The 17808-nt window shown below is 47.7% G+C and overlaps 2 protein-coding genes across 2 annotated transcripts; both read right to left on the reverse strand.

Moving 5' to 3' along the window:
* Nucleotides 1–878: 878 nt before the first annotated feature.
* Nucleotides 879–9929, reverse strand: LOC148817810 (protein-glutamine gamma-glutamyltransferase 5-like). The gene is made up of 13 exons (XM_088937196.1): nucleotides 9852–9929; nucleotides 9302–9472; nucleotides 8208–8447; nucleotides 7264–7382; nucleotides 6843–6971; nucleotides 5774–5951; nucleotides 5423–5546; nucleotides 5166–5269; nucleotides 4838–5080; nucleotides 4180–4470; nucleotides 3095–3255; nucleotides 2368–2501; nucleotides 879–1370 (listed from the first exon to the last, which is right to left on the reverse strand). The coding sequence occupies exons 1-13, from the start codon at nucleotides 9859–9861 to the stop codon at nucleotides 1223–1225; spliced, it is 2052 nt and encodes a 683-aa protein (XP_088793322.1). The 5' UTR covers nucleotides 9862–9929; the 3' UTR covers nucleotides 879–1222.
* Nucleotides 9930–12868: 2939 nt separating this feature from the next.
* LOC148817811 (ankyrin repeat domain-containing protein 60-like) lies at nucleotides 12869–17326 on the reverse strand. Its single transcript, XM_088937836.1, has 4 exons — nucleotides 17072–17326; nucleotides 15786–15916; nucleotides 14258–14417; nucleotides 12869–13616 (listed from the first exon to the last, which is right to left on the reverse strand). Exons 1-4 carry the CDS (start codon nucleotides 17319–17321, stop codon nucleotides 13192–13194), a joined length of 966 nt encoding a protein of 321 aa, XP_088793962.1. The 5' UTR covers nucleotides 17322–17326; the 3' UTR covers nucleotides 12869–13191.
* Between the last annotated feature and the right edge of the window lie 482 nt (nucleotides 17327–17808).

A 17808-nucleotide genomic window follows, 5' to 3' on the forward strand; every position in this document is an offset into this window, starting at 1 on the left:
GGAATGAGAACACTTGTTATTCAGATGATGAACAAGGTAACTGGAGTGTTCAACAGGCATTCTGAGAGTTTGCCCTAGAAATTCCCTTCTGTGCAAGTTAAGTCTTGTCAAACAACAGGAAAAGATTGTTATAAAAACTATGGAGATTACAAGACAATTTTAATTTTTCATTCATTTTAATGAGTGCATTTTTTTCCCATCACCATTTAACAAGAACAAGAAAGTATCTTGACTGGTTGACTGAATGGTTATTCCAAAAGTACAGTACTCCCATTCCTGCACAAGACCCTAGAACAATTCAGTAAGCAGCATAAAGCATATATGCACATTTTTTCTTAAATATAATTTGGAATTCAATCATGTTTGTGGTTACAGGAACAAGATTCATCATTTAATTTGACATCTGCCTTTGGAAGATCTCAAGAACAAAGGAAAAAACGTTCTTTATAATTTTACAAGTTGAGATCTGCACCAGTAAATTCACAATACTGTGGACCTGAACATATCCCATGTAATTTACTCTTTATGTACTGCAGACACTAACCAAAAAGTTATGTGATATTTTGCTGTAGCTAGAGAGCTCGCCATGTTTTATCTTTTTGATAACATTTATAAAACACATTTAGTATACAAAAAATGTCACTTCTATTTTCAAACTTCTGGAACCAGAGATTTAACTCTGGCTTTTCATTTCCAAAGACAATTAAGGTTCCTGGAAGGAACCTAATAAGGTTCAAACCAGGATGAACATAAAAGCAGCCCAAAACAATTTACAAAACATGAAAATCAAAGCGTATTATACTCCAGGCAGCATATAATATGGTATATATGAGCAGTAAACGAAAGAAGGTTTCAGTATTGCTAACATCATAGGCCAGGAGCCCAAGTACAGCAGCTCTAGGCAACTCAAGGGGAATTTTTGGCAACAACTTTGTATATTCGGACAATGTATAGGGTCCAATCAGAAACATACAGAATGAGTTCCTCTAGAACATAAAATACAAAATATTTATAAAGTCTATGAAGGACGTTACAAATTATTGTAGCTGATTTGAAATCAATTCAGAGTCTGCTGAACAACAGAGGGGTTTGAGCACAGGAGTAAACTGATCAGTCCAGGCCAGGACACTGACCCTCCTCTCTGACTGTTTGCCCCTGGACTTTGATAAGACAGACGAAGGCTGCAGCAGGGAGAGAGGACAAACTCAGGACATTCACGCCCTCAGAACACGACATTCACAGTGCTGTAGGCCTTGATATCCTTGAAGAGGTTGCACTTAAAGTTGGCCACCAGCACGCTCTTGCCCATTTTGAATGGCTCGAATGAGATCTGTGTACTCATCACTGTTTTTGGACCGATATTGCCCACCCTGAAATGACAGACAAGCGCGAGTCAGCAGGGACAACTCTACCCACACACACATACAAGGCACAAAACAGTTCACTCGAAGTCAGATGAGTCAGGAGCCAACTGCCATAACATGACAGGTGTCAGTTCCAGTTCCCTGGAGCCAACAAGAGCACCTTTCACAATTAGTTTTTAAGGTGAAGAGTCTTCTTGGAAACTAAAACAACTGCAGGTAATGAGCCTGGAATGAACCGCGCCCTAGGGAGAGGTTGCATGCAAGACAATCTAGAGACAGGGGTTTTTCAGACAATGCATTCAAATCTTTCAAAGAAATAGAAGAATTACTCAGATACAAACAGGCCACTCCACAAAAAGTGCAGGTGTGACCAAACATGTCTGAGATGCTGACAATATTCCAATTAACACCAAAATTGACAACTCTTCCTCCTACAGAAGTTTCAAATATCAGGGGTGTCCAATCCTGGCTATGGGGACCCCCACATGTCTGCTGGTTCTGATAGCTGCTGAGCTCTTTACTTCAAGCAATGCTTGGCTGAACCAACCAGCTGCTTAGTTGGAACGTCTTCAAGTTTCTTTTCTTCTAACATTACTTATGAAATGCAATAAAGACCATTGAAACTCTTCTATGGCCTCCGGTTTCCATGGCCCATACTTCTAATATGGCTCCCAAAGGTCAGAGGATGTTATATAATGTAATTGTGTTCTTCCAGAGTTACAGTTACTGTAACACACTTTCCCAGCTTTTATTTTCCAAATACCTGAGTGGATCCCAGTGTTGCAGAGACTGGAGGGGAGACAACCATGGGACCTGGGGACCCCCAGAGGTTTCTTTCCTCCCACCGGGTTGTTTTTCTTTTTTGTTGACCTCTCCACTGTGTCTACATGATCCACTGCTCTTTTATTGTCAACTGCACTACACACCTGTGGCAAAGTGTTGTGAAGGGAGGTAGAGGAAATTATAGAGGAAATAAATTGACCGATTGACCGCTTGGCCTTACCGTGCCACACGGGGGCTTCTCAGCAGCCCAGGTCCTGTCAAGGTGAGTACACAGTCTGTGAGAGGCTCGTCCAGTGGGTTCTCCATCACCACCTCAGCCTCCATGTCGGCAAACAGGAAAGGCATTCCAAACACCTGGAAGGAAAAATGACACATGAACTTAATAAGCAGTCTTTCCTTTTCAGTTTTATATTTTTAATTTAGAAAGAAATTTGTGCTCTGTAAAGTCTGTACTGCATTACAGTGTGAACAGTTTACACAGGGAGGATGTTATACCCTGTAGCTGGACTGATGTGTTCAGCATTAGTTTGGCCACAAGTCACGTTAACTAGATTCATTAACTAACATTAATTAGGTTCTCCAGAAATTTTAAAGGCATCCTTAGACAGGGTCATCATGAATGTCACCGTCTCTTTATAGACGGTGATTATTAGCATTCGATAAAACTTCAGTTGGTGGTAAAGTGCTGTTTGATACAATATTTGTTAAAAATATTTGAACAGCTCAGTCTAAAGTGTTGCCATTAGTTCTGAACACCAGTGGAGTCTGAGGAGCTGACTAAATGCCACACTGTTCAGTTCCTCATGGTACAATACAGAAGCAATTTGAGCTCGGAGGTGGGGGCAGTTTCAGAAAGGAGCTGCGGTTTCTGGGACTGACCAGTCTTGCCAAGACCCAGTGAAGACCCAGGACCAGGCCAGTAGCAGCTCCCTGGCTCATTGACTTACCTGCAGGCTGAGGGCCGGGCTCGACATGATCACGTTCTTGGAGGTGTGGAACCCTTTGCTGCTCCAGGGTGGCTTGGTCAGGGCCTCCACCCTCATGGTCTTGCTCTCCAGCACGTGATCTTTGTACTTGGAGTAGGGGATCAGGATTGAAATCTTTACCTCTGCGAGAACAAAGGCAGAAATCAAACCACCGTCTCCCCTCCTACTGGTGTTTCAGAGTCTTTTCAAGCTAGTTAGTGTTCACAGCTCCCAAACAACTTCCAGGAGCACAGCTTTGTCACGTGGAGTTGTAAGCAGCACGAGTATGGACAGCAGTGGTGGAAATTCTCAGTTCTGAGAGAGAGAAAACCTTCTCAAAGACTTGAGCTTCGGGTCAGCTTTCTTTCCGAAAGAATATATGCACCACATGTGAGGAATTTTCAGTAGGTCATTATGCCAAATGCCTTTTAATTCCATGATGCTCTGATGCTGAAACTATTTGAAATGACTCTTCATTTTTGTAAAGCCTGTGTGCAGTGATAGTTTAATTTATTTCTAGAGAGTTTAATGTTCTGCTACCTCAGTCTGATGTCTCACATGCACAACTAATGCTTTCTGTCAAGTTAAAAGTCAAGGTTAATTCCGTGCAGACAACTCAAATGAAATTCTATGTTATAATTAAGTTAATTTAAGTTATGGGAGGCCCTACCACACCCTCACTGCAAACGTTCCCTCGGAATATGGAGTTTATAACAGGACTGATCCTAATCTGGCCCACTTCCACTCGCCTCATATATAAGTCTCGTGCCCAGGACTTCCCTTCACGCGTCTCTCTCTTTCGCAAACCTTTCACCCCCTCTGCCCCATCTACACTCCTGCAGCAGCTCCCTGGCTCATTCCTCGCGATAGTGAGGAGGGGGGCAGCCTCATTCTCTCAGATAGGCGGCCATTCCCTCAGCCAGGCGGGTCTTTTTACAACATAGTTCATCCCTCTGTCACATTCATTAGGATCTAACTGAACTACAGAACTGTGGAATATCGGATATAAGCAGTATATTCCTGTTGAGTTGTGCATCGCCAGACGGAACCCTACACCATGTGATCACCTTTCTGTGGCTGCACCTCCACGTCCCTGTTCTCGCTCCAGAAGTCCTCCGCACAAACCCCATTGTAGCACATGGAGTCGGCGTTGATGTTGACTGTCATCTTCCGGGTGACCGTGCTGTTGCTGTGCACAATCAGCCTGAGGCTGATGTCCTGCCCCCTGATGGGGGCGCTCTGCTCCTCGATCTTGAGAGTGATCTCCGGCTGCTCTGGGGCAGTGGGTGGTCTCACCCCTCCGGTGACATGGCCTTTGTTCACTGCCAGTGTGTAGACCTCCCTCTCCTTGGCGCTGCCTGTATAAATATGCTGGCATTTCACACCTTTGCACATTCAATTACCCTTCTTAATAAATTTCTCCAGATAACGTAAGTCATTAAATTTAAGTTAACTTTAAGATAAAGTTAACTATTTAGGGATAGCAATGCATAGTAAGATCCTGTGTATCACCAGATCAAGCAAGCAGAATTGTCCGAGTGTGAATACTGACATTTAAAAATACTCTAGACTCAGAAGACTTAGATGTACCCCTTCATTAATTCATTACTGCTTTTCTTCAATATGTTTTTAGCTTGATACAGTATATTACTTTAATAGAAATTAGAACTTAACTTTCATCAAAACTGTTAAAGACTAGTAACGCCCACCACAGCGTCTGCATACCTTCTGGGTATTTGTAGCTGTTGGTGATGTCCGTTCGCGTGTCACTGCCCACGGCCTTGGTGCTGATATTCTTGCCCACGGATTGAGTGTCAGTTTTCATTCTCGTCTTGGTTCCATCAGATTCCACGTACCAGACCACGAGGTCTGCGTTGACCTCGGCGAACACGAAGGGCACGTCGTATTTGTGCTCCGTGTGCCCCTCCAGGATGGCCTTCACTGGGGCCGGACCGCAGCAGAACACTCCTGGAACAAGGAGGAGACACCTGGGTCTTCAGCTGGACACAACATTTTGTCTACAAGTCGTGCAACTACTGGCCTTAAGCTGTACCTTCACTCCTCTCCTGAGGCGTCGGGTCCAGAACCTGCCAGCCACCGAAGTCTCCCTGAAGATCAGGGCGGCGCATCCACGACTCCACCCAGACATGGAAGTTCCTGCAGAACCACAGTTGTTAGATTACAAACCCTCTCTCTCTGGACCTTGCTCTCATGCCTTGTCAGTGCGACTGACAGGCAATCCAACTGGGAAGGGGGACCATCTCTCTGGACGTGGTGCAGAAATGTCCTTTCAGAGACTGCGACACTCACCAGACAGACTCATTTTCCTTTTTGGCATTGCCGCGGTACCTATCGATGGTCAGGTTCCCATCCGAGTCGTGGGCAGAATCAAAGTTGGTGACCACTCGAGTTGGGATTCCCAAGCACCTCATCACTGTGATGGAGAGAGAAGAAGCCACAATGATGAAGACAGGGGTGTGGCAAACAGATCTTGAAGATTTGTTCAAGTTTAAGCAAGATGTTTGTAGTCCAGGATAACCCAGACTAGCAGGAGTCGCACAGTTTATAAATTAGTGTGTCTACAGTCCATAGTGATTTGCATGTCTTTATGCCTGTGTGAGGTCTGCAGCTCTCAGACGAGCCCTCAGGGCAGCAGGTCACCTGTGCACATGACGGCAGCGAAGACCCAGCACTGGCCGTACTTCACCGGCTGCCCTCCGGACTTGTGCCACTTCCTCAGGATTGACACACTGTCACTCCAGCTCATGGGGGAAACCCCGCCTTCAAAGTTATCAGTCCACCTGCCCATCAGCACCCCATTGTCATCATTGCTGTTGACCTGGGACAAAGCAACGCGAGAGCTTAGGAAAAGCCAGCAAGTAGAATTAACACTGGAGACCTGCAATCAGTTTCTTGGATTTGCTGGCAATGCAAAATGACTTATTCAGTAATGCCGAGCTGAAGCCGTGCTAAAAATGGGTTCAACCTGAAATAACGAGGGTGTCATGATTGCAAACCCCTCCTCTTAAGGGCGCTCCAGCCCTTCCTCATTTGCATCACTCCCGCCACCCGTTCCTTGTTTCAGTTCGCCTTTATAAGCCAGGCGCGCACTTTACTCGGGGCTCTGCATCTGATCTCCGCATGGTGCGAGCCCGGGACCTGGTGGTGCCTGGCTCCGTCATGTTTTTAACTTCCTGCTCCTGTCCTTGTTCCCCCCAGACCCGGCACCTGATTTTAATCTTCTGTTTGGACGGATTTCCCAGCCTTGGACCATTTGCTTTCGTTTTTGGATTCTCCCTTTTGGATTTACTCTGGACTGTTCGCCTCGGCCACACCTCCCCGGATCACCAGCACCATATGGACACGCCCCCTGTTTTCATCCCTGTTCCTGCATGACTTTTCCCTAGTGTATCCTTCCTCACTATTCTGGATTGTGTCATCCGCATAGGGTCCGGACAGAGGGCAGCAAAACCAATAGCTGCATTAGCTATTGAGAGAGTGAGCAAGGTACAGAAGGCCAAAGTCACTCATGACGTACTCCTGTCTCTCATCCTCCTTGGGCAGGTAGGTTTCTACCAGATCTGCATGCTCTAATTGCTTGGTGCTTCAGAAGGCTTGGGGTGAATACCTGTGCACATGGTGTTTATAAACTTGTCAGTGTCATTGCCTTATACTTTAGGCAGACAGGAAAGGGTTAAAGCTCAAGAACCATGCGAGGCTGCACACGCACCATGGCACTGACGATCCTGCCGACGTAGATGGGGTTGCAGCGCGCAGAGCAGTCCTCCCCAGGGTCTCTCTTGAATTTGGGACTGGCGTTCAGCATCCACAGACAGATCTCCACGACGTCCTCCTCAAACTAAAGAGACGCTCCTCGTTAACCCAGGGCAGAGCAGCAATGAGGCAACAAGAGAAGCAGAACACAGGCCGGTACGGGAGGGGGGGTCTATAGACTCGGCCAGATGCAAACACAGCCCCCACCCCCGCACACTGTTCCCATGGGCACCAGTGAACAGAGCTCTGTCTCATCACAACACCTCCTGGCCCCACTCATCCCAGAACTCTGCTGGGGCTCAGCAGGTATCGGATATACCTCCAAGGTGCAATTCTAGAGGTGTGCCTGGGAATTACTGTGAAGAGCATTTGTTTACCTGCCCAAAGTTCCAGGGTAAGCCTTCAATGTTGTCATATGATCCCCGGTACAGAAGGCCAAAGTCGTTCATGACGTACTCCTGTCCCTCATCCTCCTTGGGCAGGTAGACCCAGTCCTCTGGAAAAGGGGAGACACAGCAGTGTGAGGGGGTGTGAGGAGGGAGACACAGCAGTGTGAGGGAGTGTGAGGGAGGAGACACAGCAGTGTGAGGGGGTGTGAGGAGGGAGACACAGCAGTGTGAGGGAGGAGGAGGATACAGCAATGTGAGGGAGGAGGAGGAGACAGCAGTGTGAGGAGGAAGAGGAGACACAGCAGTGTTTGGGAGTGTGAGGGAGGAGACAGCAGTGTGAGGGTGTGTGAGGGAGGAGGAGGATACAGCAGTGTGAGGGAGGAGACACAGCAGTGTGAGGGAGGAGGAGGATACAGCAGTTTGAACAACTGGACTAGCTTCTGCTCCAAAACTAACCACAGGCAACAGGTCAATTCACACATTAAATGGCAGCATTAACTTCATCCTCTAGCTTTAAATCAGTAAAATAATAAAAGAGTCTAATCATTAATACACTATCATAAGCCATAGACCACATGTAACCATGCAAGTTATTTTTTATGCCTTGAGGAGTTCAATGTATTTATTGAGTGCAAGAAGCACACACCAATTTTCAGTTGGTTTCCGCTCCTGTGCAAAACATCAGTTTTCTTTTGCCCACCAAAATGCAGCTCTAAATGCAAAACAAAGGACATTCTCCATTCCTCAATTTCTACTTTGAAGGTTTGAAAACCTGAAGGACAGTTGGAAAGATCATTTTTTTTCCTGCTTAACTCATTTTGTGGCATTGACATGCCTGTGTCAAAGAGAAAGGAAAGTGCCACTCAGCACTGGAGCAACTAGGATTAGGAGGCGCTGTAGCACCTCTCTCTCTCACTCTCTCAGAGTCTCACCTGAGCACCAGGGGTTAAACAGCACAATGAGGTTCCCTATGGTGTAGTTCTGGACAGGGGTGGTGCCAGTCTGTAAGGACAGGGAGTATTTTCCAATACTGGCATCAGGAGGGCTGGTGATCTTCAGGGTCACAGTGTTCTGAGATGTCTTCTGGATGGTGGCGCCCCACGACTTACTCTTCACCACGCTGGGCACCCCAAACACTGACCTCGTCCCTGCAGAGTCAGAGGCCTTGGGGCCTGGAACACAGAGACACTGGATTAGAACCGCCCACTGCTGTGGACCTAAGATACTGTTTGCATGGGCCTGGCAGACACTGTGAAACCAGTGGGTGCTAAATCTCTCACACCGAGCTGGGTGATCAATGTTGTTACATGAGTGTTGCCGATACCTGATAATTATGTGTTGGAGCTGCTGTACATGCTGAGTATTTTTAATTTTAGAATGACTTTTAGAATTTTAGAATAGGGACCTGAATGTGCTGAAGCAGTGTAATGCACACAGACACAAGAATACAGTAAGGTGGGCGACAGTGGCTGGTGTTTGTTTATTTGGGAGTCTTAAGCCACTTCATATTAACACGCCTAATTTACTTACTGAAGCCGATTACGTTTACAAATCGATCCATCTCCACACCGTTGCACAGCACTAGCTTTTCACTAGTGTTTCACCCTCCTGGACGCTCACAGATGTCAGACAGGCTGCTCACTCAGTCAGTGTCCAGTCCGCTGCGGGACAGCAGCTGGCACCCGTCCCTGCAGGGGGGTACCTCTCCCACTCGCCCGCCTGCGCGGATTCTCGCCTCTAGCGTTCGGCTCCCCAGGGTCCGACTCCCCTGCGTCGATCTAGCTCGTAAACAGCGAAACGGGCAGCACACAGCCGACGCCAGTGCCCGCTTATTCACGAGCCTACATGGCCAGTATACGCTATGACAAGAGGTACAGTATGCTTTTCCATTCCTTTCCATTTCAAGCATGACTGATTTTGTTTTTTTGTTTTTTGCCTGGGCGCTCTTCAGCAGAAGAGTAGGTAAAAACATTAAGGGACTCGGTGTTGTCCAGCTGCTGGGATATCGAGGCAGCAGCGCTCGTACCTGTTTCCACGGTGAGCTGCAGGGTGTCCGCCCCCTGCCGAAATTCCCTGTTAAAGGACACGGAGAGGAGGAAGTCCTGCCCTCGTCTCACTATGAGCCTGTCCTTGGAGATCCTGTGGGTGTGGTGAGCGCTGTTGTTCACATCGCAGTGGAAGTCCTTCTGAGTCACAGCTGCAGGGAGCAAACGGGAGCCCAGAGGGAATAAAACAGCGAGAGTTTTAGTGTCACGCTTGATGGACAAGCTGGGGTCTGCAAAAAGACAAATTCCTAAGACAAGAAATTATATATGGCCAATAAAGTGATATCTCTTATCTCTAGACACGGGCTCGGCTCTCTGAGCAGGCAGGAGACCAGGTGTCCCTATGTGCTGCGTTAGCCAGCCTGCACCCTGTGCTTTCCAACACACAGCAAGACCTCAAGACTTCCAGCCACCTCCAGCCCTAATCAGCCCATTGCACTGGCTGCTACAGCATCAGGTAACGACGCTTAAACTGTCGGTACCTAAACTGTCTTGGAATGGTTTCAATCCAATATTTCATTGATCACTCACCCAAAGCCATGGTGCACAAGCTTGTAGTCTTCCTCCAGAGTCGACCTCAACAATCAGCTGTTTCGTTCAGGAGCGAGATGCTCCTCTGAGTGTGTGGGGTTCTATTTATCTATGGGGCTGGGATGTCAGCAACCAAGAAAGGCTATTGTGAAACTTGTTTTTTTTTAACACTTAGAAAAAGGCTAATGAATGACTCTTCACTTTCATTCCGATGAAGAAGATATGCTGGTGTTGTTCTAATCATGTAGTATGAAGCAGACTGTGATGGGTTGGGGTGTGTCGAGGTAATTTTAAGATCAACTGAAAAACACACCCCAGTGACCCACATAAGAAAAAATAAAAGTTAAATAATGAAGGGGCAATTGTTTCAGCAACAGTTTACGTTGGAGTTCTTGCTCTGCTGGTGAAAGAATTGTGATGCCTCTTTCGTCTGTTCCCCACACTCAGGTTTCTCTTTAAATGACTGCTGAGAAGGTCTTCTCTGTGGGTCGAGGTCACCTGCCCTGGCTGCAGTCCCTGCCTGGAGGCTGTGGCCGAGCTGTGACTCGGCCCTGCTGGGGTGCTGGAGACAGGCGTTCTAGCTCAGCACCCCACTGTCCTCGTGTTCAGAGGAAGTCAGGAATGCTGCTGGTCTGCTGAAGCTTCCTGCTGGCCAGGTCCAGAGTCCTTTCATTTTTGGTAATCTACCCAAATATAATAATAACACACTATACATTTAAAAATAACCATTCGCCATGGCACACCCAGCCTCCCCCCTCCCCCTCAGGGTGCTATGCTATGTTTCCCCGCGGGCCTAGGCTCGGTGCTGTAGATGGGGTCGGCACGGGTTTTGGTGTGACTCGCCTGCCGAAGAGGATGACAGCCCAGCTCTGAGGACGAGCTTGTTAAAAGACCCCGAAAGACCCGACGTTTTAGCTGTTGAGTCTTCAGATGTGGAGATGAGAGAGGAACGTTACAGGGACAGATGGCAGAGGAGAACAATAAACAATGAACAGAGAATGTTCCTCTATTTTGAATTGACAGATAAAACAGTGTCATTTTCATGCAACATGAAATTTCATCACAAGTTGCATGATTTCCTCGCAGGGGATTCAGAAGAAATTCAGAAGAAATAGTCAAAGACACTTTCCAAACAGCAGAGCCCCTGAGCCATGTCCCCTGGGGTCAGATTACAACTTAGATAGGATAGAGCAGAAAACTGAGAACTGTAAGTTTCCTTCCAAGAAAGAAAGAAGAAAGCCTAGAAGGTCTTGAGGCCTGTGGCTGTGCAGCTGTGATGCAGGTGGGACTGTCTCGGGAACGTGTGGATCCTGGGGAGGGGCGGGAGAGAGGGGGGTGATGGAGGATTATTGTGGTGATGGTGTAACAGCTCCTTCCTTCCACTTAATGTGTTGAAATCCAAAACCATGATCATTGATTATAGAAAAGCCACCGCCTGCTGCGAAACCAACAGTCACTGGAGGAGCAAAAATTAGAATTGTTCACCGCTAAAAAATATATCCATATTAATTTGTAATAACAGTTACGAATATTGTTGATTACAAGCTCACATTTGAGAAAAACACAGATGTAAGAAGAGCCAACAGAGACTGTTCTTCCTAAGAAAACTGTTCCTTTAACGTGTGGGTGTGGTACAATGATGACTTTATTCTACAGAAAGTTGAATCTGTCCTTAATACACACAATTAAAACACTGGATAATGAAGACAGCCAGCAAACTTACTGTGTACAAGTGATGCAGCTGTCAAACCTCTACTTCAATCAGATAGCCCAGAAGGCCAGTATAATCACTGGCTGTCATGACCACCCCTTGCACAGGGAAGCTGAGCTCCTATCTGAGCACCGACTAAACTACCCAGATTCATGTGCCACAGAACCACGTTATCCTTTATTCCCACACCTAAATACCTGCTTAATTTGTCAAACCAGCTGACGCACACGAAAACTTAAGGGACATATTTAAAGCTGAGAGCTGGAGGTGCTTCTTTGCACAAAGGGTTGTGGGAGTCTGGAACAAGCTATGCAGCTGCTGTTGAAGCCGATACCCCAGCTAATTTAGAGAAATTGCTAGATGAAATCTTGGGATCAATTAGGTACTAAAAATCAAATGACCTAAAGTGACTCATGTCATTTTATCTTTCTCATTTCCTCTGTGTTCTGAGAAATTCACCTGTATACACATGCCTGCATGCAAATGTAGATTTTAGACATACCTGGGTTTTGCAGGCATGAGACTGGGAGACTGGTCTGATGTGATCTGTATCGCTCTACAAGAGTCAGCTGGCTGCAGAATCGTGGTACAGGAATATCCCAGGGCAAGTAACTTTAAAAATTGAAGTTAATTTGGTCGTTTTTTTCTATCTTTCTTTGCAGCTGTATTGGAAGTGAGTTACTTTCAAGTTTCCCTTTTTGAATTGTGCTCCAGATTGTATGAAGGTTTGTAATTAAATGCTGTACATCATTTGCTCTGTTTTACTTTTGTTTTCATTTACGCAAATCGATACTTTTGCATTATTATTATTATTATTATTTGTAACAGGAAATTTAAAACTGACACATTAGCATTCTGGTTACCTTGAAGTGGAACCTGTGTTGACAACAAATCAACCAGTATGATTCAGGGTATTTGTCCTGTTTCACATGGGCTGCCACCGTTGCCCCAGTGATTCCCTGATGCCCTTGATGCAGCCTCAGTCCTGCCAGGAACTCCTTCCGACAACCGGAGATTGTTATAAACCTGCAATGTTTATTTTTGATTCTTGACGAGACACTGAAATAATTTTAGAGTAGTATAGAGAACCAACTGTACAAAGTTGTGGGGAAGTTGAATGTGTTGCTCGTCATGATACTCCTCCCTGCAAAATGCTACAGCTGTCATATGGTGTAGACTGTTTAGACTGTTTTAGTAAGGAGCTTTGCAGAAAAGGGTATGTGAGATAACCAGTAGGTGACAAAACATCTCCAGCGCTCTTTGTGTTGAAGCTCAGTGTGTAGAATCAGGTTGGTCCAATCGAGACCTGTGTGAGCAGTTCTGACTGAACTGAAGCTGCAGTGTCCCTCTCTCAGGCTCAACTCACATCAGGATGGTGTCGTATCAGTTCTGGGGTCTCAGCTGCTCTGTGCATGTTTTGGGCAGTTGTGGGTCTTTCCCTGTCCATCCCTTCAGTTGCAGGAGCTCTGTTACCCTCAAGGTATGTTAAACTGTCAGAGCGCACAGGTTGTTTCTCTACATTGTAAATGACCTTAGGTGTTAATGTCATCTTCTACTGCCTCTGAGAGTGCAGTCACTGTTGTCTCTGGGCTGTGTGTGTCTGACAGACCACTGGGCTGTGTGCTCTGCTCAAGCAGCTGCAGTAATGGCTTTTCCCTTGGCCCTGGAGAGGGCTGCGCTCCGAGGGGCCCCCAGCCCAGTGCCCTCTCCCTTCTTCAGCAGGCTGGCCATGTAGACCTGGGCCTGGGGGCCACGCCGCCATGGCTTCAACTGCGAGTCAAAGCGCTGGTGGGCAAACAGCTGTTCTTCATCCAGATGTGGCCTGATGTGCACCCCAGCTGCTCGCTGCTGCCACTGGAACAGGCAGAGCTGGCGCACGCTCCTCTTCTGCCCCAGCAGAGTGGCCAGGCCCAAAGGCGTTAAGCCCTGGCTGTCGGGCTGACTTGCTGGTGCCCCCCAGCTCAGAAGCAGTTCCACACACTGGGGGTGCCCCTGGCCTGCGGCCACATGCAGAGCCCCCCTTCCCTGCTGTGTCTGCATCTTCACATTGGCTCCTGCGTGGCACACAGAGAGAGACAGAGACAGAGTGACACGAGTTAGAGTTTATCATTCACCTGCATCTGCAATTCCTTGCATGACAGCTGCACAGGACTTGCGTCACAGTTGCATTTACATGATTCCAAGAAAGAAAGAAGAAAGCCTAGAAGGTCTTGAGGCCTGTGGCTGTGCAGCTGTGATGCAGGTGGGACTGTCTCGGGAACGTGTGGATCCTGGGGAGGGGCGGGAGAGAGGGGGGTGATGGAGGATTATTGTGGTGATGGTGTAACAGCTCCTTCCTTCCACTGAATGTGTTGAAATCCAAAACCATGATCATTGATTATAGAAAAGCCACCGCCTGCTGCGAAACCAACAGTCACTGGAGGAGCAAGAATTAGAATTGTTCACCGCTAAAAAATATATCCATATTAATTTGTAATAACAGTTACGAATATTGTTGATTACAAGCTCACATTTGAGAAAAACACAGACGAAAGAAGAGCCAACAGAGACTGTTCTTCCTAAGAAAACTGTTCCTTTAACGTGTGGGTGTGGCACAGTGATGACTTTATTCTACAGAAAGTTGAATCTGTCCTGACATTCACTGCAGTAGCCTGGATTGGGAACCGTAATATACCCAAGCGCGGGCGGCTCTTACCGTTCTGCAGCAGGAAGCGGACGGCTGGCAGGTGCCCGCGGTGTGCGCTGATGAACAGTGCGGAGAAGGCGCGGCGAGCGTGCCACGCTGTCATCTCGGGGGCACCCCTACAGTCCCGGGACGCACACAGACCGCTCCCCCTTGGCAAGAGAGACTGGAGCTGCCACACACACACACACAGAGAGAACCAGCTCGATCTTCAGGACATGGAGAAGCAGCAGCTCTCTGGAACCGCGGATCTGGAGTTTTCCAGGATCCGGTTATTTTATCATCGTGTAATCATCCACTTACTGCATTACGCCAGAAAAACGATTACTACTAAACACTACACTTCCTGGCTTTTCTAAGCATTTGGCAGGTCCTTTGCATGCTAACAGAGCAGTTACAGCCAGCAAAGCCAAAGATCTATTCAAACCAACAAGTTTTGTGAAGAGGCAATATACCCCGTGAATTAACAATGTGTGAAAGGAGTATTGAAACCCGATAGCATTAGCAATGCAATGAAGGCTATTCAGAACAAGTATACTTCCAGGAAACAGATCCGTTCTGATGCAGCTGAGAACAAGGCTTAAAATCCAATAAGCATAAAACAGCTAATACACCGAAACTAAGGGGATGTGTATTTAATGCCGAGAACAGGAGGCACTTATTTACACAAAGGGTTGTGGGAGTCTGGAACAAGCTACACAGCTGCTGTTGAAGCTGATACCTTGGCTGATTTCAATAAACTGCAATTTCCTACTTTAAAGTGCGCCATACATTGTAAGGCTGTTTTGTAACTGAATGTTGAACATCGGAGCTACAGACTGGTCCACCAGGCCTGGTGCCCCAGTCAAATCGAGCATCGTCGTGGAAGGCGTCTCTTGTCCACGGGGGGGGGGCACCAAAGTACACTGCTCTCTTCCTGACAAGGGCCACTCGACACCCCCGGGTGGGGATCTGAGGAAACGGGAGCCAGTTCGAGGAGGAGTGGCGAGGGCTGGCGATACCAGCGAGGGGAGTGACCCTACGGCATTCTAACTGTGCGCTCCTCCTTGGCTCGGCTCTGACACGCCCCCTCATGCGAGATAATGCTCCGCTGACTAGTTTTTGACTGGCAATGTTTAGGACCTACATGTCTTAAGCCCTCTCATACTAACGCTTGTTTAATGCTGTTAACAGAAACATATCATCTCTCAAAAAACACTGCCTGCTTTTCAAAATGCCCACAATCGCTTTGCATTAATGTTTTGATCAGTTTACAAAGCAATTATAGACATGTAAAGGGGCGCATAGTCCCTGATCTACAGTGTCTGGTTCCTGTGTCATTGTGTGAGTGTGAAGTGCCTTTTTTAAAAAAAGCGCAGTATTCAGATGCAACATCCATATTTATATTCAGCAGCAACAAATTCAAACTAGGTGGTGGATGTTGTTTTGTTTTCAGGGCTTTGGACTTGGTCTGGCTTGGAAGTGCCCGGGTCAGAGAAGAGCTCCGCAGAAACACGGGTCCTGGGGGAGGACCCGCCTGCTCTCCGACGGCACGAATTACCCTCGGAACGTCTCCGGCTGCTGCAGCCCGCACCAGCTCCGCCCAGCCGCCCTGGCGCCACACCGTCAGGGTGACCGTGCCGCCCGGGACGACGTCGTTGAACCTCAGGGTGGACTCGTCCGGCAGGTCTCCTGTCGGGGGACGGACAGCCATTAGTCGCTCCGGGTGGTAACACCCTGACCGCGACAGAGCGACAGCACTGTAACTGCGACTGCAGCGGTTTCCTGGAAAAAGCGATCTTGTCCGGGGTTCTGTGCCTTTGCCCTGTGGATGTGCTTACAGTCGCCGTGCGGGTTTGAAGAAACAGAGCGCCGTGGGCGACTGGCCCGCCCCGTCTCTTATTAGCAAACCGTGCTGTTTAAATTCTGTTTCCTAACCCACCCCCCGCGCACCGATGACACGTACTGGTGCACTAATCTGTGCACTTGTCACGAGCCCACAGTGCTTCCTAATTACGTGCTTTTGTCCACGAGAAGCCGGGTGAGGCGGCGAGGAGCGCGCAGGATACGTGAAAACGCATTACAGTGCATATTATCATCATCATCATCATCATCATCATCATTCTATAACTCATGAAAATCGAGATTAAAGCACTGTCAATAACTTAGAGTGACCAGACATCCTCTTTCTTCCGGACATGTCCTCTTTTTTTAAGACCTAAAATATCGGTCCGACCGGGATTTACAAAATTCCAAAAACTGTCCGGGATTTTGTGTTGCTCGTTGCTCAGACTGTGTAAAAAAACACAGGCCTGCGTGTTTTCGTTCGTTCCACGCATTACCGGTAGAAAAGGGGTTGGTTGTGTGTGTGTGTTGGGCTGTTTTTATGGTCATGACAAATAATGTTTAACTTGTTTCATTATATTTCAAAATGTTTCGTTAAAATTTATCAGTTTTGCAAGCAATGAGGACTTCTAAGTTATGATGTCTTCATTTGTTCCTCAGATGTTAAGACTTTTGTTGTGTTAAAATTTAAAAAACAATTCCTTGTTTGCCATTATGGAAGAGAAATAACAACCCTGCAACTGTTTAAAAGTTGTCTAAGAAGTTTAATAAAAACTAGAGTTTAAACTGATTTTTTAATAAGAAAAAGTAATAAAGATTCATTACTTTGGAGGCATATGTCGAGTGTCGATTACCCCCCCCCCCCCCCCGTCCTCTTTTAAAAAAAAACAAAATATGGTCACCCTAGAATAACTTTATTGTAATATTACATCATAAAATGCTTTAAAGAGGACCCCATGCATAGGAGAAGTTTTCTCAGTTGGCTCATTCGTGAGACCCTACCTTCGTCCAGGTAGGAAAGCCGCTGGAATTCCGTGGGGATTCCTGCCACGAGCTCCAGTGCCGTCTTCAGCTCCCTGACCCGGGTGCCGGCCCGACACTCCGCCACGCTGTACAGCTCCCCCGTGTCCCGCAGCCGGACCCGCAGGCCGGACGGCCCGCCGGCGAGCGGGTCCTTGTCCGGCGACACGACCGCCGCCCTCGCTGCCCGGCGGGAGTCCCGTCTCGGCGCGGTCTTGCTGGGAGCCGCCATGGTCGTGTGCGTTCCCACTACAGAGCACATTCACAAACGCCACCTCGCTATTTGCACGGCGCTAGCTCCTGCTGCACCTGCAACGCTCGGGGAAGGCGAGACCGCTGCAGAACCAGCCGGCCCGTGTGGCCTGCTGCGCCTGTTGTGTTTGGGAACGCCAAGGTAACGGGGCTTTCGTGTAGTGCGGTTTTAATGAGCGGCGCTCGGGGCTTCGCAGAGCCCATTCGACTGAGCGTGACGTAGCCCCCACGGCGAATCTCGACCGGGCGCTCTGCCCCGTTTACCCCCGCCGCGGTGCTAATTAACAAGGCAGCTCTTACCCCTGCGGTACAGGCGGGGTGTATCAGGTCGTCGTGTCCGAGGCTGAAATTATTTTGTTGTTGTTGTTTTTTGTCCAGCACCGCGCGCAAAAACTGCTGCATTACTTCAATAGACACTTCAAGGGTGGTCCTTTACTGTACTGTACTGTACAGTTGCTTCTCCTAAT

Source organism: Atractosteus spatula, chromosome 19 (genome assembly GCF_055471065.1).
Source record: "Atractosteus spatula isolate fAtrSpa1 chromosome 19, fAtrSpa1.hap1, whole genome shotgun sequence".
Taxonomy (NCBI): Eukaryota; Metazoa; Chordata; class Actinopteri; order Semionotiformes; family Lepisosteidae; genus Atractosteus; species Atractosteus spatula.

Coding starts and splice junctions, on each gene's coding strand:
- LOC148817811 (XM_088937836.1), bottom strand. CDS start 17,321: ATGGCGGCTCCCAGCAAGACCGCGCCGAGACGGGACTCCCGCCGGGCA. Junction 15,917..17,071: donor GCTTTCCTACCTGGACGAAG/GTAGGGTCTCAC, acceptor GTCCCCCGACAG/GAGACCTGCCGGACGAGTCC. Junction 14,418..15,785: donor CAGCCGGAGACGTTCCGAGG/GTAATTCGTGCC, acceptor TGTGTGTGGCAG/CTCCAGTCTCTCTTGCCAAG.
- LOC148817810 (XM_088937196.1), bottom strand. Junction 5,270..5,422: donor AAGGAAAATGAGTCTGTCTG/GTGAGTGTCGCA, acceptor GTGGTTCTGCAG/GAACTTCCATGTCTGGGTGG. Junction 1,371..2,367: donor AGAAGCCCCCGTGTGGCACG/GTAAGGCCAAGC, acceptor CTGTCATTTCAG/GGTGGGCAATATCGGTCCAA.